This window comes from Choloepus didactylus, chromosome 4, assembly GCF_015220235.1.
Source record: "Choloepus didactylus isolate mChoDid1 chromosome 4, mChoDid1.pri, whole genome shotgun sequence".
In the NCBI taxonomy this organism is placed as follows: Eukaryota; Metazoa; Chordata; class Mammalia; order Pilosa; family Megalonychidae; genus Choloepus; species Choloepus didactylus.
Genome location: NC_051310.1, coordinates 28,456,641 through 28,479,140, shown reverse-complemented (window position 1 = coordinate 28,479,140; position 22,500 = coordinate 28,456,641). Strand labels below are relative to the sequence as shown.

At 38.8% G+C, this 22,500-nt stretch overlaps 1 protein-coding gene across 3 annotated transcripts in view; it reads left to right on the top strand.

Annotated features, from left to right (window-relative positions):
* Positions 1 to 22,500, top strand: part of TSHR (thyroid stimulating hormone receptor) — a 205,722-nt gene that overhangs the window by 144,435 nt on the left and 38,787 nt on the right. For all 3 annotated transcript variants that reach the window (XM_037832150.1, XM_037832151.1, XM_037832152.1), the window contains 2 exons: positions 130 to 207; positions 14,435 to 14,503. In XM_037832150.1, the coding sequence (XP_037688078.1) occupies positions 130 to 207; positions 14,435 to 14,503 (147 nt within the window). The remainder of the gene's footprint in view (positions 1 to 129; positions 208 to 14,434; positions 14,504 to 22,500) is intronic.

The following is a 22,500-nucleotide window of genomic DNA, read 5'->3' as shown; positions in this document are numbered from 1 at the left end:
AAATAAGAATAATGTTGTGTGTACGGTTATTTATTTAATTGCATACATGCTGCAAGGACCCTAAACTGAGTCAGCTCCAGGAGAAATGTGTATTTTTGCCAAGTGTTTTTGTCTCTCTCTCTCTTACAGTGAAATTACAGACAACCCTTATATGACTTCAGTCCCTGCGAATGCCTTTCAGGGACTGTGCAATGAAACCATGACACTGTGAGTATTGCCAGTTATGCTCTTGCCAATGTCAGAATTCTGATCTGGGTCATTGTCATATTTTTACAGGCCATCCAAGACCCATACTACCTTATATTGTGTAGTCTACAGTCTACAAAGGGTTTCACATAGCTAATTAAGAGTAATACCTTATGGTATGTTACTCTATAGGCTATAAGAGGTAGCAAGATGAGAGTACTCCCTTGTAAAGGGCCTGCTGGGCTTTATGACCCATAGGGCTTGTGAGCAGCCATATATAATATGTAAATGACTGAGCATGGTTGTGTTCTAGTAAAACATTGTTTACAAAAACAAGTAGAAGCATGTGTGTGTATAAATTTTGGATAAATAATATAATCATTCTATACCAAACAAACAAACAAACAACAACAACAAAAAACAAGCAGTGGGCCCAATTTGGCCTGTGGGCCTTGTGGTTTAAAATTCTATAGCCTAGTATCCCCATTCTACAGGAAGAGCCTGGGGTTTAAGTAGGTTTACATGGTTTTCCCAAGGTCACTGAGTAAGGAAATGGTGCCACTAAGGGCTTTGCACACTCTCTGCACTCACACTTTAACTCAGTAATCACGAACCCAGCAATCATTAAGCTCCTGTAAAGGGACGGAATCAAAAGCATTGTGCTGCTCTCCATTATCATTTTTCATGGTTTGGATGATCTCTGCTCTTTGTATGTTCAAAGGTAGATGCTATTTTTTCAATAATCAGGAAAATTCACAAAATGTTCCTATAGAGGATCTAATAGAGTTATAAAGAATAAGTTAGCTCTCCAAACTGGCAGAGAATCCTTCTCTCTCATTGAATTAGCCACAAAATAGAGTTGAGCAACCTCTCAAGGATCCCCTCTCTCCATTCCCACCACTCCTGTCTCATCTCAGGACTTGTGGGTATTTTGCCTGGACTATCACCCCAGCCTCCTTCCTTTGGTCACAGTGCTGTCAGGGGCTTCTTTATCAAATAAAACCTGGATGGAATTACTCCACAGAAAAACTGATCCAAGCCTCCACACAGCTCTCCATATGGGGCTATTTTCTAAGCCACTCCAAGTCTATCCATTTAGGCCCTATGCAGTTACCTCAACTTCTGGGAGTCCATCCAGAGTGGAGCATTTCAGTTAACCCTTCTCACAACATTGAGAGTTATCTTGAAGTGAGACTCCTTTTCAACCACCATTTCTTTTGATGGCACAGCAAAGACCTGAGATCTTAGCCTGTTCAGACCCAAACCTCGAGGCCATTTACCTCCTCTGTAAAGATTTCCATTGTGCCATCAGATATAAAGCCTTTTACATTCTCAATTTCTTTACAGAATGTTATCTTTAGCTTTTGACATTTTTTCTGAGGACCCCACGTCACGAGCAGCCCTCTGGAGTGAAAGTGGCCCATTGTACCACAACTATCATGGTCCCCAGTAGGCATTTGATAAACCTCTGAGTGAGGGAACCTCACATTTCCTAAAATATAAAAGTGGGGCTTTTTTTGCTTTTTCTAAAACAATTACTCTAAGAAGCTCAATACAGAAAGCTTCAAAGAATTGAAATTTGGGCACGTCAAGTCAAGAGCAGAACTAAGAGAGCTCTGAGACAAAAGGCAATAATCCAGTGGCTGAGAAAATTCACTAAACAACACAACTTCCCAAGAAAAGGGGGGTGTCCGCTCACAGCCACCATCCTGGTGGACAGGAAACACTCCTGCCCATCGCCAGCCCCATAGCCCAGAGCTGCCCCAGACAACCCAGTGTGACGGAAGTGCTTCAAATAACAGGCACACACCACAAAACTGGGCGTGGACATTAGCCTTCCCTGCAACCTCAGCTGAATGTCCCAGAGCTGGGAAGGGGGAGCAGTGTGAATTAACAGAGCCCCATTCAGCCATCATTTGAGCAGACTGGGAGCCTCCCAACACAGCCCAGCAGCCCAGAACTGCCCTGGGGGGACGGCACTCACCTGTGACATAGCACAGTCATCCCTCAACAGAGGACCTGGGGTGCACAGCCTGGAAGAGGGGCGACTTGCAAGTCTCAGGAGCCATACGCCAATACCAAAGACTTGTGGGTCAGTGGCAGAGACAAACTGTGGCAGGACTGAACTGAAGGATTAGACTATTGCAGTAGCTTTAAAACTCTAGGATCATCAGGGAGATTTGATTGTTAGGGCCACCCCCCCTCCCCGACTGCCCAGAAACACGCCCCACATACAGGGCAGGCAACACCAACTACACACGCAAGCTTGGGACACCAATTGGGCCCCACAAGACTCACTCCCCCACTCACCAAAAAGGCTAAGCAGGGGAGATCTGGCTTGTGGAGAACAGGTGGCTCGTGGACGCCACCTGCTGGTTAGTTAGAGAAAGTGTACTCCACGAAGCTGTAGCTCTGATAAATTAGAGATAAGGACTTCAACTGGTCTACAAACCCTAAAAGAACCCTATCAAGGTCAGCAAATGCCACGAGGCCAAAAACAACAGAAAATTATAAAGCATATGAAAAAACCAGACGATATGGATAACCCAAGCCCAAGCACCCAAATCAAAAGACCAGAAGAGACACACCTAGAGCAGCTACTCAAAGAACTAAAGATGAACAATGAGACCCTAGTACGGGATATGAAGGAAATCAAGAAGACCCTAGAAGAGCATAAAGAAGACATTGCAAGACTAAATAAAAAAATGGATGATCTTATGGAAATTAAAGAAACTGTTGACCAAATTAAAAAGATTCTGGACACTCATAGTACAAGACTAGAGGAAGTTGAACAACGAATCAGTGACCTGGAAGATGACAGAATGGAAAATGAAAGCATAAAAGAAAGAATGGGGAAAAAAATTGAAAAACTCGAAATGGACCTCAGGGATATGATAGATAATATGAAACGTCCGAATATAAGACTCATTGGTGTCCCAGAAGGGGAAGAAAAGGGTAAAGGTCTAGGAAGAGTATTCAAAGAAATTGTTGGGGAAAACTTCCCAAATCTTCTAAACAACATAAATACACAAATCATAAATGCTCAGCGAACTCCAAATAGAATAAATCCAAATAAACCCACTCCGAGACATATACTGATCACACTGGCAAACATAGAAGAGAAGGAGCAAGTTCTGAAAGCAGCAAGAGAAAAGCAATTCACCACATACAAAGGAAACAGCATAAGACTAAGTAGTGACTACTCAGCAGCCACCATGGAGGCGAGAAGGCAGTGGCACGATATATTTAAAATTCTGAGTGAGAGGAATTTCCAGCCAAGAATACTTTATCCAGCAAAGCTCTCCTTCAAATTTGAGGGAGAGCTTAAATTTTTCACAGACAAAGAAATGCTGAGAGAATTTGCTAACAAGAGACCTGCCCTACTGGAGATACTAAAGGGAGCCCTACAGACAGAGAAACAAAGACAGGACAGAGAGACTTGGAGAAAGGTTCAGTACTAAAGAGATTCGGTATGGGTACAATAAAGGATATTAATAGAGAGAGGGAAAAATATGGCAAACATAATCCAAAGGATAAGATGGCCGATTCAAGAAATGCCTTCACGGTTTTAACGTTGAATGTAAATGGATTAAACTCCCCAATTAAAAGATATAGATTCGCAGAATGGATCAAAAAAAATGAACCATCAATATGTTGCATACAAGAGACTCATCTTAGACACAGGGACACAAAGAAACTGAAAGTGAAAGGATGGAAAAAAATATTTCATGCAAGCTACAGCCAAAAGAAAGCAGGTGTAGCAATATTAATCTCAGATAAAATAGACTTCAAATGCAGGGATGTTTTGAGAGACAAAGAAGGCCACTACATACTAATAAAAGGGGCAATTCAGCAAGAAGAAATAACAATCGTAAATGTCTATGCACCCAATCAAGGTGCCACAAAATACATGAGAGAAACATTGGCAAAACTAAAGGAAGCAATTGATGTTTCCACAATAATTGTGGGAGACTTCAACACATCACTCTCTCCTATAGATAGATCAACCAGACAGAAGACCAATAAGGAAATTGAAAACCTAAACAATCTGATAAATGAATTAGATTTAACAGACATCTACAGGACATTACATCCCAAATCACCAGGATACACATACTTTTCTAGTGCTCACGGAACTTTCTCCAGAATAGATCATATGCTGGGACATAAAACAAGCCTCAATAAATTTAAAAAGATTGAAATTATTCAAAGCACATTCTCTGACCACAATGGAATACAATTAGAAGTCAATAACCATCAGAGACTTAGAAAATTCACAAATACCTGGAGGTTAAACAACACACTCCTAAACAATCAGTGGGTTAAAGAAGAAATAGCAAGAGAAATTGCTAAATATATAGAGACGAATGAAAATGAGAACACAACATACCAAAACCTATGGGATGCAGCAAAAGCAGTGCTAAGGGGGAAATTTATAGCACTAAACGCATATATTAAAAAGGAAGAAAGAGCCAAAATCAAAGAACTAATGGATCAACTGAAGAAGCTAGAAAATGAACAGCAAACCAATCCTAAACCAAGTACAAGAAAGAAATAACAAGGATTAAAGCAGAAATAAATGACATAGAGAACAAAAAAACAATAGAAAGGATAAATATCACCAAAAGTTGGTTCTTTGAGAAGATCAACAAGATTGACAAGCCCCTAGCTAGACTGACAAAATCAAAAAGAGAGAAGACCCATATAAACAAAATAATGAATGAAAAAGGTGACATAACTGCAGATCCTGAAGAAATTAAAAAAATTATAAGAGGATATTATGAACAACTGTATGGCAACAAACTGGATAATGTAGAAGAAATGGACAATTTCCTGGAAACATATGAACAACCTAGACTGACCAGAGAAGAAATAGAAGACCTCAACCAACCCATCACAAGCAAAGAGATCCAATCAGTCATCAAAAATCTTCCCACAAATAAATGCCCAGGGCCAGATGGCTTCACAGGGGAATTCTACCAAACTTTCCAGAAAGAACTGACACCAATCTTACTCAAACTCTTTCAAAACATTGAAAAAAATGGAACACTACCTAACTCATTTTATGAAGCTAACATCAATCTAATACCAAAACCAGGCAAAGATGCTACAAAAAAGGAAAACTACCGGCCAATCTCCCTAATGAATATAGATGCAAAAATCCTCAACAAAATACTTGCAAATCGAATCCAAAGACACATTAAAAAAATCATACACCATGACCAAGTGGGGTTCATTCCAGGCATGCAAGGATGGTTCAACATAAGAAAAACAATCAATGTATTACAACACATTAAAAACTCGAAAGGGAAAAATCAATTGATCATCTCAATAGATGCTGAAAAAGCATTTGACAAAATCCAACATCCCTTTTTGATAAAAACACTTCAAAAGGTAGGAATTGAAGGAAACTTCCTCAACATGATAAAGAGCATATATGAAAAACCCACAGCCAGCATAGTACTCAATGGTGAGAGACTGAAAGCCTTCCCTCTAAGATCAGGAACAAGACAAGGATGCCCGCTGTCACCACTGTTATTCAACATTGTGCTGGAAGTGCTAGCCAGGGCAATCCGGCAAGACAAAGAAATAAAAGGCATCCAAATTGGAAAAGAAGAAGTAAAACTGTCATTGTTTGCAGATGATATGATCTTATATCTAGAAAACCCTGAGAAATCGACGATACACCTACTAGAGCTAATAAACAAATTTAGCAAAGTAGCGGGATACAAGATTAATGCACATAAGTCAGTAATGTTTCTATATGCTAGAAATGAACAAACTGAAGAGACACTCAAGAAAAAGATACCATTTTCAATAGCAACTAAAAAAATCAAGTACCTAGGAATAAACTTAACCAAAGATGTAAAAGACCTATACAAAGAAAACTACATAACTCTACTAAAAGAAATAGAAGGGGACCTTAAAAGATGGAAAAATATTCCATGTTCATGGATAGGAAGGCTAAATGTCATTAAGATGTCAATTCTACCCAAACTCATCTACAGATTCAATGCAATCCCAATCAAAATTCCAACAACCTACTTTGCAGACTTGGAAAAGCTAGTTATCAAATTTATTTGGAAAGGGAAGATGCCTCGAATTGCTAAAGACACTCTAAAAAAGAAAAAACGAAGTGGGAGGACTTACACTCCCTGACTTTGAAGCTTATTATAAAGCCACAGTTGCCAAAACAGCATGGTACTGGCACAAAGATAGACATATAGATCAATGGAATCGAATTGAGAATTCAGAGATAGACCCTCAGATCTATGGCCGACTGATCTTTGATAAGGCCCCCAAAGTCACCGAACTGAGCCAGAATGGTCTTTTCAACAAATGGGGCTGGGAGAGTTGGATATCCATATCCAAAAGAATGAAAGAGGACCCCTACCTCACCCCCTACACAAAAATTAACTCAAAATGGACCAAAGATCTCAATATAAAAGAAAGTACCATTAAACTCCTAGAAGATAATGTAGGAAAACATCTTCAAGACCTTGTATTAGGAGGCCACTTCCTAGACTTTACACCCAAAGCACAAGCAACAAAAGAGAAAATAGATAAATGGGAACTCCTCAAGCTTAGAAGTTTCTGCACCTCAAAGGAATTTCTCAAAAAGGTAAAGAGGCAGCCAACTCAATGGGAAAAAATTTTTGGAAACCATGTATCTGACAAAAGACTGATATCTTGCATATACAAAGAAATCCTACAACTCAATGACAATAGTACAGACAGCCCAATTATAAAATGGGCAAAAGATATGAAAAGACAGTTCTCTGAAGAGGAAATACAAATGGCCAAGAAACACATGAAAAAATGTTCAGCTTCACTAGCTATTAGAGAGATGCAAATTAAGACCACAATGAGATACCATCTAACACCGGTTAGAATGGCTGCCATTAAACAAACAGGAAACTACAAATGCTGGAGGGGATGTGGAGAAATTGGAACTCTTATTCATTGTTGGTGGGACTGTATAATGGTTCAGCCACTCTGGAAGTCAGTCTGGCAGTTCCTTAGAAAACTAGAGATAGAGCTACCATTCGATCCAGCGATTGCACTTCTCGGGATATACCCGGAAGATCGGAAAGCAGTGACACGAACAGATATCTGCACGCCAATGTTCATAGCAGCATTATTCACAATTGCCAAGAGATGGAAACAACCCAAATGTCCATCAACAGATGAGTGGATAAATAAAATGTGGTATATACACACGATGGAATACTACGCGGCAGTAAGAAGGAACGATCTGGTGAAACATATGACAACATGGATGAACCTTGAAGACATAATGCTGAGCGAAATAAGCCAGGCACAAAAAGAGAAATATTATATGCTACCACTAATGTGAACTTTGAAAAATGTAAAACAAATGGTTTATAATGTAGAATGTAGGGGAACTAGCAGTAGAGAGCAATTAAGGAAGGGGGAACAATAATCCAAGAAGAACAGATAAGCTATTTAACGTTCTGGGGATGCCCAGAAATGACTATGGTCTGTTAATTTCTGATGGATGTAGTAGGAACAAGTTCACTGAAATGTTGCTATAGTATGTAACTTTCTTGGGGTAAAGTAGGAACATGTTGGAAGTTAAGCAGTTATCTTAGGTTAGTTGTCTTTTTCTTACTCCCTTGCTATGGTCTCTTTGAAATGTTCTTGTATTGTATGTTTGTTTTCTTTTTAACTTTTTTTTTCATACAGTTGATTTGAAAAAAGAAGGGATAGTTAAAAAAAAAAAAAAGAAAAAAGAAAAAAGACAAACAAGGAAAAAAAAAAAAAAAAACGATGTAGTGCCCCCTTGAGGAGCCTGTGGAGAATGCAGGGGTATTCGCCTACCCCACCTCCATGGTTGCTAACATGACCACAGACATAGGGGACTGGTGGTTTGATGGGTTGAGCCCTCTACCATAAGTTTTACCCTTGGGAAGACGGTTGCTGCAAAGGAGAGGCTAGGCCTCCCTGTATTTGTGCCTAAGAGTCTCCTCCTGAATGCCTCTTTGTTGCTCAGATGTGGCCCTCTCTCTCTGGCTAAGCCAACTTGAAAGGTGAAATCACTGCCCTCCCCCCTACGTGGGATCAGACACCCAGGGAAGTGAATCTCCCTGGCAACGTGGAATATGACTCCCGGGGAGGAATGTAGACCCGGCATCGTGGGATGGAGAACATCTTCTTGACCAAAAGGGGGATGTGAAAGGAAATGAAATAAGCTTCAGTGGCAGAGAGATTCCAAAACGAGCCGAGAGATCACTCTGGTGGGCACTCTTACGCACACTTTAGACAACCTTTTTTAGGTTCTAAAGAATTGGGGTAGCTGGTGGTGGATACCTGAAACTATTAAACTACAACCCAGAACCCATGAATCTCGAAGACAGTTGTATAAAAATGTAGCTTATGAGGGGTGACAGTGGGATTGGGAATGCCATAAGGACCAAACTCCACTTTGTCTAGTTTATGGATCGATGTGTAGAAAAGTAGGGGAAGCAAACAAACAGACAAAGGTACCCAGTGTTCTTTTTTACTTCAATTGCTTTTTTTCACTCTAATTATTATTCTTGTTATTTTTGTGTGTGTGCTAATGAAGGTGTCAGGGATTGATTTAGGTGATGAATGTACAACTATGTAATGGTACTGTAAACAATCGAAAGTACAATTTGTTTTGTATGACTGCGTGGTATGTGAATATATCTCAATAAAATGATGATAAAAAAAAAAAAAATAAAAAAAAAAAAATAAAAGTGGGGATGGTATGTGTTCTTCACTGTCATTTCTAGATTATTATTTCTGTATTCCTCTAAAAGTCCTGTCTTCTCTGATGCTCATGCTTTCTCTGTTACTTCTTGCCCTTTTTGTTTTTGTCATGTATGAACTCCTCATAGCTAGGCAATTATCAAACACAGCCTCAGAGTCCACGGGACTTCAGAGGCCCCTGACATCCCTGAAGTCCAACAGCCTTCATCCCCATTCTCCATCATCAACCAACAACCATGGCCACACCCAACTATTAGACATTTCCTAAATATTTTCCAGTTTGGGGATATAAATTTCCAATATCCTGCTCTCTGACCACAATCTCCAATCTTCCATCTCCCTTAATCCCTTACTTTTTAACATCTATCCTTCAATCTCATATAAACCTCTGTTTTCATTTCCTAGATTGCTCTAAGTAAATATTGTGAAATGGGTTGTCTCCAACAATGGAAATTTATTAGCTTACAGTTTTGAAATGTCCAAAGCAAGGCATCATCAGGATGATGCTTTCCTCCTGAAAACTTGTTGCCAAATATCCTTGGCTCCTGTGTCACATGCAAGGCACATGGCAGCATCTGCTGGTCTCTTCCTTATTTTCCATTGATTTCAGCTTCTTGCTTCCATAGCTTTCTCTCCCTTTTTAAAATTTCATTCTCTTGTAAGAGACTCTAGTAATAATATTAAGACCCATCCAGAATGAAGTGGGTCATATCTTAACTGAATTAGCCTCAACAAAAGGTCCTACTTACAGTGGGTTCACATCCACAAGAATGGATTAAATTTAAGGACATATTTTTCTGGGGTACATATCACTTCAAACCACCACAACCTCATTCCCTGTTTGACTTCTGCTAGTGCATGATATCCTTATTGATTTCATTTTCTTCTTGTCATCCAGATCTCCTCACTTCTATCAGTTTTTACAGCATCCTCCTCAATGTCCATGATGCCCATCTTGATACCACATGTATCCTACAAACACCAAGTCTCAGATCAATTCAATAATTTGTCTTCTTTGTTCCTCTCTCAGACTGTTAAGTGATGCTGGGGTAAACTAGCTGACTGTAAATTCATAATCAATGAACTCAGCTAGGCCTTCGTTGTCATTCAGTCACTCACCCAAATTAAGCCTAAATTCATATCACACCATTAAAACTCAAGCAAGCAACCCAGAACCCTTGAATCTTGAAGACAAATGTATAAAAATGTAGCTTATGAGGGGTGACAATATGATTGGGAAATCCATATGGACCACACTCCCCTTTGTCCAGTGTATGGATGAATGAGTAGAAAAATGGGAGCAAAAAAAAAAAAAAGCACCCAGTGTTCTTTTTCACTTTAATTGTTCTTTTTCACTTTAATTTTTATTCTTATTATTTTTGTGTGTGTGATAATGAAAATGTTCAAATATTAATTTTGGTGATGAACACACAACTATATAATGGTACTGTGAAAATTGAATGTATGCTTTGTATGACTGCATGGTATGCAAATATATCTCAATAAAATTGAATTAAAAAAAACTCAAGCAAAGGTCAAAGCAGACTTCTTGAGTCTTAGTCATTCAGTTTACTTAATCTGTCTCTAGGCAACTAATGTTGCTGTTGACTTCCTTTGGCTTCTGATATACTTCTCTCTCTTGGGTTTTCTTCTCTCTCTCCTAAAGTCAATTCTTCTCAGATTCCTTTTACTATTGGAAGTTTCACATAAACATCCAGATTTCCGGTTTCTGTTAAAAAATCAGGGCCTATGAACAGATGGGCCATGTTCCTGCTTGGTATTGACCACATGGAGCTGAGATGAGCCTGCTGCCTCTAGAAGGGTATATATACTCTCTCCAGTTTGCCAGTCCCTTCCATTCCTTGTTGCATCTTACAGATGGTCTTCTTACTCATTTATGTGATTTCTTGGTTCCTGTAAAGGAACTAATTATAGATGTGAGCTCTGTCCTTGGTCAACTTCTCTTCTCCCTACAGGTGAACTCATCTACTCAAATGACTTCAATTTTAGGCAAGAGATATCTAACTCAGGCCTCTTCCATGAACTCAAATCCTGAAATATCTATGAACATTTCTACCATCTTTTCCCCCTAAATCCAACCACCTTCTGCCCTTACTCCTGGAAAATGGTACCCCACTTAGACCAACACAGGAGCTTAGAAGTCATCCTTGGCTCTGTTGCTTCCCTCATTTCCACATCTAGTTATTCACCAATTACCATAGCAATACCTTATTGGCTCTTCTGTTACTGCCTTCCTTCAGGATCTTGTCTCTCTTATAAGTACTGCAGTAGCTTCCTAACTACTGTAGGGGCCTCCTACCTACTTGAGTGGTCTTTGAACTAGGGCATTAGCCTCCTATTTCTGCCTAACATCAAGCCATCCTACTTTCAATTGCTAGGGTGATCTTTCTAAAATATGTATCTAATCATGTTACTCCTATGCACAAAACTCTCCTATAGCAACCTGGTTCTGTAGGATAAAGCTGAAATTCTTATATAGCCTACGAAGTCCTGCACAGTCTCCTCTTTGCCAACCTCTCCAGCCTTTTCTGTGTAGGTATCCTAGTCATACTATAAGGCCTAACCATACTGAACCACTTGTAGTAGCTTGACTATACTCAGCCATTTCAAGTCTCTCTGCCTTTGCAATGAACACTTTCACCTGCAATGCTATCCTCAACACCCCACACCCTCATCTACTGGTCTGGCTTTCCTGCTAGACCTTATGACAAGTGACATGTTTCATTTGTAATCTTCTCTTGTCCCAGATCCTAATCTAGGACCTGAGAATTTAAAATGTTGTTGATGATAATGATGACAATGATGACGATCACAAATAATAGGTAACATTTATTAAATTCTTATGTTGTGCCAAGCACTTTACCAAATTCTTTTCATGCCTTATCAAATAGTTGTGTAACACTGTTTAACTGGTAATTGTATGAACCTCCCATATCATTGTGTAAATATAGCTGTTATAACATTTATCCCATTTCATTATTATTAATTGTAAATCTATCTCCTTTTCAGGATATAAGGTGAAGTTTATGTCTAGTACATATTGCAAATAGCTTTGCTTAATAACAAAAATGGCCAAAGTTTATGGAGGGTTCACAACATTAATAATCATTCTAAGAATTATTGTGCATGTAATCCTCACAGCAAACATATGCAGGGGGTACTTTCATTATCCTTATTTACAGATGAGATGTACAAAGAAGTAAAATCCAAGGATTAGAGAGCCAATAAGTGACAGAACTGGGAAATAAACTCAGACTCTCTGGTTCCAGTGCTTGTGCTCTCAATCAGCTAGTGAGACTGCTGGTTTGGTTGGCTGGTTGGTTAGTTGGTTGGTTAACTCATTTGTTCTGTTGCATTTTTACATTCCCACTGTCTATCCCAGAACCAGACACATTGAGTGACCTAAATAATTCCAAACTAACTGATTCACTGATAATGTATGAATAAAATAAAGTAACATTAGTACACTTCAATCTGAACTGTCTCTTCTGCCAGATGTACTAATACTGCACCAGAATTTTCCCTTCTTAATGACCTCTTTAGGATTAGAGCAGTTCAGCAGATAATCTTGCCACCAGTGCTTTAGAATATTTTCTAAAAGTTACTCAAAAGCAATAAAAAAAGTATACAAGTCCAACAGCAGAGTTTACACCTGCGTTTCTGATAGAATAGAATTTAAATCAAAGTTTGCAATCCTTTTTTCTTTTATCACTTTTTTCCCTTTTCAAGACCTATTTTTCCATTGAGAGTTTATTTAATCTCTAAAATGCATCTCAAACAAAGAACATGTTTAATTTCCAGGACTCTTAACAAAGCTTGGAAAAATAAAAATGTCAAATGTATAGTCCTCCCATCTTCATAAAAGAGCTCAAGTTCAGGAAAAATTAATTTATCTTTCAGAGCTTCCTCAGCCTCTGTTCCTGTGTCCCTACGAAATTGAAATCCTTAGCCAAGACACCTTAGAAGCTAGAGTTAAACTCACTATACAATTATTTAAAAGAGAAACAAGTGAAATTACTTCTTGTTTCTCCACAACTATATAGGGCAGGTCTAAGTTTTCAGGATTCTCCTTTTAATAACAAAATTGTTTTTAATAACAAAACTTGTTTCATAAGTGCTCCTCATTTTGTTAAATATGTAGTTATTTGATCCTCTCAGCAACCCTTTGATTAGGTATTACGACATTTTTGCAGATAAGGAAACTGACAATAAGAGAGGCTGAGAAATTCTCTCAGGATCATACAACCATTAAGTGACAGAGTCAATTCTCTTTTTTATTGTTTTATTTTATTAACTTTATTTACCAAAAAAAAATTTTCCAAACAAAACATAGCAAAGGAATAAGAAAAACAAATATCCTGAAATATCTTAATGATATGGGGATGCTCAGGAATGACTATGGTTCATTAATTTTATTGTGGTATGGTAGGAGTATATTGGAAGCAATGAAGTTATTTCAGGACAGAGCCAATTCTAATTCTAAATTTGGAGTCTCCTGTGTGCAACTTAATGGATTACCAGAGTTCACACTAGTAGACTACAGTAGATTTCATTGCCACCAGGAGTTCCCATTAGTCTAATTTGTGGTCATGGCCTCCGTCTCCTATATTCATGCCAATCACCACCAATAACCCCCCACATCCCTGTGTAACCCGGAGTCCCCAAGGCCAGGACAACTTCTCCTGCAGAAGGGGTGTGTGCTTTGGGTGGGTGAGAAGGATAGTGTTCAGGAATCCTTATTCCCAACAGATCTAGAGCGATGTGGCCTTGGCAAATCATTTCCATGTCTCAGTAACTTGACTATGAGACAGAGGTGATAACACTTCAGCCCAGTCCCTAGAGTTATTGTATGAAGCAATTAGTTGCAGAAACACAGGAACAAGTTTCTTAAAAATTTCCACAGAGTAGTATGGTCTATTTTCTTAGATTTATCTATGAAGTTCAATTTAATACAGCCCACAATCATTAAGCATTGAATTTATGATAAGGCAAGAGGATAAAGAGATGGATAAAATAGAAATGCAAAATAACATTTTAAATAGAAAAATGTAAAACTCAGATTAATAATGTTCTTCAAAGTGTTCATATTAAGAAACTACAGTTTTTCCTGCACTATTGAGATTGGGTTAACTATCGCCTGTAACCTCTTTTTCCAAGGATAACTGGAACTTAAAAAAATTCTTAATGGTGGAAAATATTTGTTCCTCAAAGTGAACCTGCTTCTGAGAAATGGATAAAAGTTACTAGGGAAAAAAATTTTTTTAAGTTACTAGGAGCTAAATCTGAGAAATGGGCATTGAAACTAGCAAAATATTATTTTATGTCCAAAACAATGCATATGTGTGGCTTGTACATGGGACCTGAGAACATTCATGAACAGTTCTGACACTGAAGAAATGAAGTTCAACACTTCCAAAAGGGCCAGCACAACCTCTCACAAGTCACTGATTTTTCCTCTCTCTGTTGGTTGTAGGAAACTATATAACAATGGCTTTACTTCAATCCAAGGACACGCTTTCAATGGGACAAAGCTGGATGCTGTGTAAGTCATGAGTAGCCAAGGAAACTGCCATTCCCTTTTCCCAAAGAAGGATGATCCAGTGGGTCAGAATTCTGAGTCTTGCTTTTTTTTTGTTTCTCTTTTTCATATGTTGGGTAGGAATTTTCTGAAATACATTAAGCATGATAAAGTAAACAAATAGCTAGGGTGGTAGATTCAAAACAGGTTAGAATATCTAAAATGTTCAGTGTCAGGCACAGAAAGCAGGATCACAGCACCTTAGAAAAACAAAAATTAGAAGAATCTTTTGGGGACTAGTTTTGGTGTGTCTGCCGGGGAAATAGAAAAGACCCAGCCCTATCTCCACCCATCTCTAAGATGGTGCAATGATTGCTAACCTGCATGAATTCAGGAAATCATCTGATGCTTTCAGGGACAGGGTGAGCATCACAGCACATACTGGCCTTTGGAACATAAGCAGACCTCATGCAGCTTGAGGCTGAGTGATAGGTTCTACTAGAGTATCCCTTACCCCTAGAGTAGTATGGCTAAGACTTGGAAATCATGTTAAGGAACTTGGCCAGGGTATGCTTTAGTAGATGCTTATATTGGATCCAATTCTAAATCCCAAAGCTTTTATCCTAGATCAAATGGAAAACCATGATATTACCTTCACTTATCTTATAGGAATGCATATGTGTGTGTGTGTGTGTGTGTGTGTGTGTGTGTGTGTGTAAATGTTCACCTAGTATGTACATGAAGTAAAGGGGTATTTCAATTAAGTGCAAAGCTGCTCAGAATATCAGTCTTTTCTTTTAGTCCTTTCTGACACATCTTCAAGAAAGGTGTTGGTTTATATTTGATTGACTCAGAAATAGCTGAAAAGCCATTTCCAACTTTTGTCTTTTCAAAAAATAAATAATACCCGGAATAAGATGTTGGCAGAAAGATAGCCATTGACATCACTTCTGTCTTAGTTGTACTTTTATCTCAAGCCTTTGTGGTCAGTGCCAGGGTATACCTTGTGTCTGAGAGCTTGTGGACTGGTTCGGCCACACTGGTGTGTTTTAACATAATATCTAATAAATGAAAAACATCATTTTATAAAGTCTGTTTCCTGCAAAATGGTGGAGTAGTTAACTTGTAGGATCCCCCTGGTAAAAAAATGTTAAGGCCCTCAAACACTATTGGTTATTTTTTAAGAGATTTGGAGTTTAAAATTCAGACTTAGGGTCTATACAGCAACAGTTCTCTGTATTGGCTGCAAATTGGAATCACCTGAGGAGTTCTGCAAGCACTGATGTACGTTTAATCACCAGACATTCTGGTATAATTGGTTTGGGTGTGGCCTAGGCATGGGGATTTTTTTAAAATTCCCTAGGTGAGGCCAATGTGGAGCAAAATTCAAGAACCACTGCTGTGGTTTGTTATCAGCCGTCTTGTTTGTTATCAATCTTCTTGTCCAGTCTCCACATTTTACACTGAGGAGCCTTGAAACCCAAAGAGGTTGCATGGATTTTTTTTTAATTATTACTATTTTTAAGAAAAAGTGGATTTTTACACTTACAGTGCTCTCTAATGTCCAAGTCAAGGGCCCCTGGTGTGGGATTCACTTGTCTGCTCCCTGCTGGGATTCATCATTGCTGACTTACCAACCATGGTCAAGGCTTGGACACCCAACTCCATTGGCCATTGCTGCTTGCTTCTTAGCCTTGGAAAATGTTTAGGCTTTTCAACTCAGTCCTCAAAGGCACCAAATGCAGAAGCTAAAATCTCTTACAGCTGGGAAAGATGAGATCATGTGAGAGAAAGCAGGCAACTATAGATTCAGGACACAACCAGGAGAAGTTTCAGAATAAAACCAGACCAAGCAACAGTGTCATTTGTCACTGACAACTTTACCAGCAGAGCAATGTTGCCAATTCAGCTTCCAAATTAGGCCTGAGTCGGGGACAGCTTGATGAAAAGCTGGCATGGTCAAAATGTTATTAAATTCAAAGGATTGGGGTTGAAGTTAGGCCATATACATTGACCATTTTGCTTCAAAACATCTCATGCCTGCTCATGATTAACCTCTTGGCCATGTTAGAGAACTGCACAAAGATTTCGGAAGATTTTCCCAAAGAAGTCTTCTGTACTCAGAAAACTCTTCTGTGCTAAGTGGATCTCAGCATAAAGTCTTCCAATCTATTTTATGGGTTTGGCCATAAAATCAGGTGCAGGATATCAAGAGTTTATAGACATAGACTATTGAAAAGATGGAAAATCTAACAAGGGAAAATGATTTTTGTCCCAGTTTCTCCCCAGCATTTATAGTAATTGAAGAAATGGGGGAGGGGGGCATTTCCCAAACTGTTTCTTTGCACTCTATTTCCATTATTGCCATGATGAATTAATGAATGTTACTTTAAAAAAGAGATACATGATCTGATAAAATTAAAAAATATACAGATGTAAATATATATATATGTAAATTAGATACATATAATCTAAATTATTAGTATCTCAGAGTGGGATAGAGGTTGAAGGATTTCCCAGGGAATCCTTGGTTCCAGGAGCATCTCCTTAGACCTGTGTTCTATGGAACGTATTTTGAGAAGTACCAATAAGGAATCTTTGATAGTTCACCTGGATGGGAGGTGAATTTACCAAAGCTTGTTTAGAGGTACACTGTAGAGATTCTAAGACCTAGTAAGTGTTTCAGATCATCTATGGTCTTCTGAAATTAATCCTGTGAAAAGGTTGTGTGATGAGGCTTTCCCTACCTTCCCACCATCTTCTCTTCAGACCAAGCCTCTGTGAGAGGCTTGGCTAATGGCAGAGAGTTATTCTGGTGGAGACAATGGACCTTAATTCACTGGCATCTTGATGTATATATAGTCTGTTCTAGTTACTGTAGCTGTCCCTTGAAACATAGAATTCAGGGCACAATTTTCACCATACTTTCTTGACATTTTTATGTTAAGTATTAAAGTTATTTAGAGAGTTTAACAAATGTGGAAACTATTTCTTAATTAAGAATCATTTTTTGTTTTTTGATTTTTAAAAGTCTAGATCAGCTTTTTCTGTAAATAGTCACATGGCAAATATTCTCAGTAGCAACCTCTCAGCTCTGCCACTGTAGTGGGAAAGGCAGCCATAAACAATGTGTAAGCAAATGAGTATAACTGTGTTCCAGTAGAACTTTATTTACAAAAACAGGTGGCAGGCAAGATTTGGCTTGAGGGTCATACTTTGCAGACCTCTGATCTTGGATGAAGATATTCAGTGGGGATGACCATTATGTGATGAAATATGTAATCTATTACTCCTAATTCCTGGTAAACGTTAAAGGGAAAACACGGCATGAAGATAAGAAGTATTTGGATAAAAATATTTCAGGGTTAGAAAATTCAGATCCAATCATAATAGAAAACAAAGAAATTTTCCAATTAATATTTTGAATCCAGACTTGAAATTCTGTTCTTGTAAAACAATGCTCCATCTAGTCAACATTCTACTCTTAAGTTTCTGATTCATGGTTAATGGAAACTTATTTTTTCCTAGATTTAAGCACTTCAGTAAAAGGTCTCATGTAAATCCAAGGTAAAATCAAGATGATGATCATGATAAAGAATCATGGAGGAAGACAAGGATTGAGTTGTAGATGGAGAAAATAGAAGTTAAGATTTGATAGTAATAATGAAACAGTATCACAATTTGTTTTTGACATAGGGCTATTACTTCTGGTATCAATGTTAATTGTGAATATAAACTAAAGTAAACATATAAAACTCTTATGAACATCATAATAGTGTTCAAGGATTGCACATAGCATTTTAGCAATTTGATAAATTCCCCAGAAGTGTGTTCAGGTATCATTAGGTTCTAATTTAATATGACATTTAGGCAGTATGTCATTCAACAGAGCAATTATTCCCCATCATTAGCTTCATGTCAATTTGCTGAAAGTAGCAGATTGACCTTATTTATACACATTTTTTTAGTGTACTGAAAAATATGACTGCAGCCAAGCTGGACATGTTCCACATTGAAAACAAGCACTAATGCCTTGCAGCAGTTGGACAATTAGTTAGAATTCACAAAAATTATGGCACATGTGTAAAAACACTTCATCTTGTTATTTCTTATGGAACCAAGCACATTGTCATCACTCAGATGTGAAATTAATAATAAAACAAGCATCCCTTGCTCAACAGAAGATGAGCTGCACTCAGTCACAAGTTAAGTCACACATCCATTCTTTGAAATCGCTCTCATCCTCTCTTTTCACACCATCTGCATGGGGATATGTTGCTGCTTACAGAATGTCTGATTCTCTGTATTGTCTTTCCTACTGTCAGACTCTTGCATCTAGCTACTATCTGACAGTGAACACTTGGGCAGGAAGAAGAATAAAAACATTTTGATGTGCTAAGAACCTATCAAGACCCTAATCATTAAGAACAGAGAAGTCAACACAATTAATGTGCTAATTAGTGTTACACATTAGCTTATTAGAAGTAAAACACTGCCATTTGGAAGATCGGGAAAGGATGACGATAGAGAAGATTATAGGATTAAGCTGGCTATTATTTCTCGTGGGGTATTTGGACGGCTTGTAGGATGTGCTCCAAGGCTGGCTTTTACCTCTGCCTGTTGAAATCTTGAGCATTTTCTCACCTGTTACTGTTTACAGACAGGTTTTCTGATTCCTGGTACCAAAAGTATTTCCACAGAGCAATCCAGCTTCGTTTTAGACTTACCTGAGAACTGGGCAGGGGTAACCTTTAATTTTCTGAATAACCACATCTGTGAGAAGGAAGCACAGTGCCCCACAGAAGTGATCCCCTGGGATTTTTACAATGTAAACAGGGGCTAGCCCAAGATCCCCCTAAAGAGATTGTAGAGACCCATGCTGAAATTGTCTTGGAGATGAAATGTATCCTAAAACTCCCCAGAGAGAAAAGTTCAGCAGCAACAGCAGATTTCCTTACCACAGAACCATACTCCTCCCTCTGTCATCTAAATATAATATAGAGGGTGCCTCTAATAACGGGGCTTTCATTTATTCTTCCAGAAAGTCTTTATCAAATGGCTGGTAAGTGTCAAGAGTGAGTCCAATGGGGAAGGATGTGAGCCATAACACTGTACACATAATACAGAAGTTTGTCAATTGCATATTCTTCTCCAACTCACTCTTAACCACCTTCTTTAATCTGACTACATTGTTCTTCCTCAAGTATGAGATACACCGCTCTTATATCAGGTCAGGACTTCTTAACCCCGCCATGTGAAAAATCTGACATATCTTTTCTAGGAAGAGCTTCACCAGCTTCCAACAGGTTCTCAGAAAAGTATAAGTCCCCCCCGAGCAATGCCACTGAAGAGCCATTGAGTACATATAGATGTAGCAGTATCTGTCTTCTTTTTAAAGGAGATATTAGTTCTTTTTCTCATATGCTTTTCTCTGACCTTCACAAAGTCTTTCCTTTCATCTTTGACTCCAAGCCTTTCTATTCTAAGTACCTTAATTTTCATCCTGTCCTTGCATGAGATAGGTTAAATTAATCGTTGTTGGAGCAGTTTACCCGTATGGCTTATCAAGACTTGTGATTTGGCCAACCTGGTTTACAGGATGGGAATTCCAGAGGAATCATAATATATCATGATCAGGGAATCAGTTTAACTACACCAACATTCCCAGAGATTGTTATGTGATAATTGGGCTGATGGAAACACTTTCTTGCTAGATATTTAGGCTTCTTGTGTTTCCTCACCCCCTCTCCTTGGATTCAGGTGGAAGGTAGGAGCAGCAAACTGAACCCAAGGTTAAAAGCTAAATGAGGCAACCCTCAAACCTGTGAAGGGCAGAGTGACAGTTTCATTTTTAAGCACCGTTTTTCTCTAAGAGGTGAAGTCCCCAAATGACCATGCTGGTTTCATAAAGTGCAGCCTTCCCAAAGACTCGGTTCATCCCCATTCGTGTTGGCTGCATCCACTCTGTAGTCACCTCTATCCTCCTGGACTCTGGCTGGCTTTCCCAGCTTGCAGTCTTCTGCAGAATTTGTGGTAAACTGCAACACTTATCAACCAACCCCCTTATCCTCTGGGGGGTATTAAATATCAGACGAAAACATGTAGAATTGGACAAGCAATTATTTAGTTCTACAATAATTTCTAGTGATTAGAGTGTGCTGATTTTTCACTTGCAGCAGTCAGAGATGAAGAGGAAAAACTGAGATGAGCTCACCGGCTCTTACTTGATTTTCAACAGTCTGGGAACAGAATGTGATCCGCAAGCTACACGGTCCAAAGAACACAAAAAGACGCAAACCAGTGTGGCAGTTGTTCTGGAGCTTAGTTCAGCTGACTTTTTACAGAATCATTATGTTCAAGATCTTCTCCCCAGTTTCTATTTTCTCCAAAGTGACTCTTACCCACTCCAGCTATGGCTGTCCAAAGGAATCTGTGGACATAGTAGATTGAAGCAGAGTAAAACAATGATGAGATGAGGCCTGTGATTGAAAGCCTTATGTGATAATAGTGATCCTTTGGGAGGGCACGGTTGGCTGCTTTAGCATCTTGGTCAGGTCATTGTATATATGTGAGCTTAACTGACCCTTTCCACGTCACACTTAACAACACAATCTGGGTGTCCAGCCCTGCCCGAAGAGGTTATCTCTGGGCCATGCCAGTGGCGTTTGTAAACCAGCTGCCTCACCACTGCCAACAAGAAGGTCAATTGGCCAAATGCCTCCACACCATATGCTGTCTTCTATCTTTTCTTTCTTCCTTATTTTTCCTTTAGAACCATCACGTGTCATCATAAGACCTTGGCAGTGCCCACCTCTCTATCTTAGAGGAAAGGTATATTTATTGATCAACTCACTCATTCAACAAATAGTAATAGACACTCAACTTGGCACTAGAGATGCAGCATTGAACAAAACATAGAACTTTGATTCTAGTTGGGAAGACAGGCAATAAACAAGTAAACAAATAAATAAGTTAATTATGGAGTGGGATAAATACCATGAAGGAAATCAAGAGGTCATGAAGAAAACCAGGGAAGGCTACTATAGATTAGGGAATTCTCAGGCACTATCTGAAGGAAAAAATGAAAGACTCACAACATGCCAATTTATGAGACCTCATTTCCTGGGGTCTCAATAGTTGTCATTTATTTGACCTCTCATTCCTCCCAGAAGAGAGAGACTTCTCCAGCATTTGTGATTGATAAAATTCTTCTTCCTCCTAACCAAGCAAGATCCATCTCAGGCTCTTATAATCTCCATCCTCTACAGAAGGCTTAGGAGGAGCAGAGCAACTGGAGCAGGAGATTGAGAGCAGATAACTGCACGAACACACAGTCCCCACCTCTACCTTCTAAAAGGCCACCGAGGCTGCCTCTGTGCCTCGGGTCAGCCACAAACGAAGGAACACTCCTTGTCCTCAACTCTGATACCTGGAAAGAGAGGGACTAAACAATCAGTCATGGGGAAGTTTCTCTCTAGAGAAGGAATCCTTCCTGTCACACTATTGGTAATCATTGACCTTGTTTCGGTCATGAAGAACAAACACTATAACCAGAATAATGGAAGCATTATCCATATCTAAGCAGGCTTCCTAAGGGTCTCCACTGCATTTTTTTTGCATCAACAGGGAGCCACTCACTGCCTCTTAAATTGATTAGGCTACATGGTGAGTAATTATAAACATGGATAAATTGAGATAATATATAATAGGCTTATTTATGGGCTATTTCTTTTTTTAGATAATTTTGTTCTCTAAAAAAGCTATGAGGTGGGGGGAGACAGACGAGTTTCAAAATCTTTGGACACTTGTATCCATTTGGAGGAAATTTTATGTTTCAAAATCACTTTGTGACTTAAATTTTTTCAAAAATATTTTAACCTCAAATGTCCAAATGTGTTTTCAAAATGGAGAGATCCATGGACCCATCAGCCCTCTTCGACGAAAGGAACACTCTAATCTTACCTGCCTACATCCCCTCCAATTATGGTTGACAGATAAAAGGCAAGATACCAAATTAAATT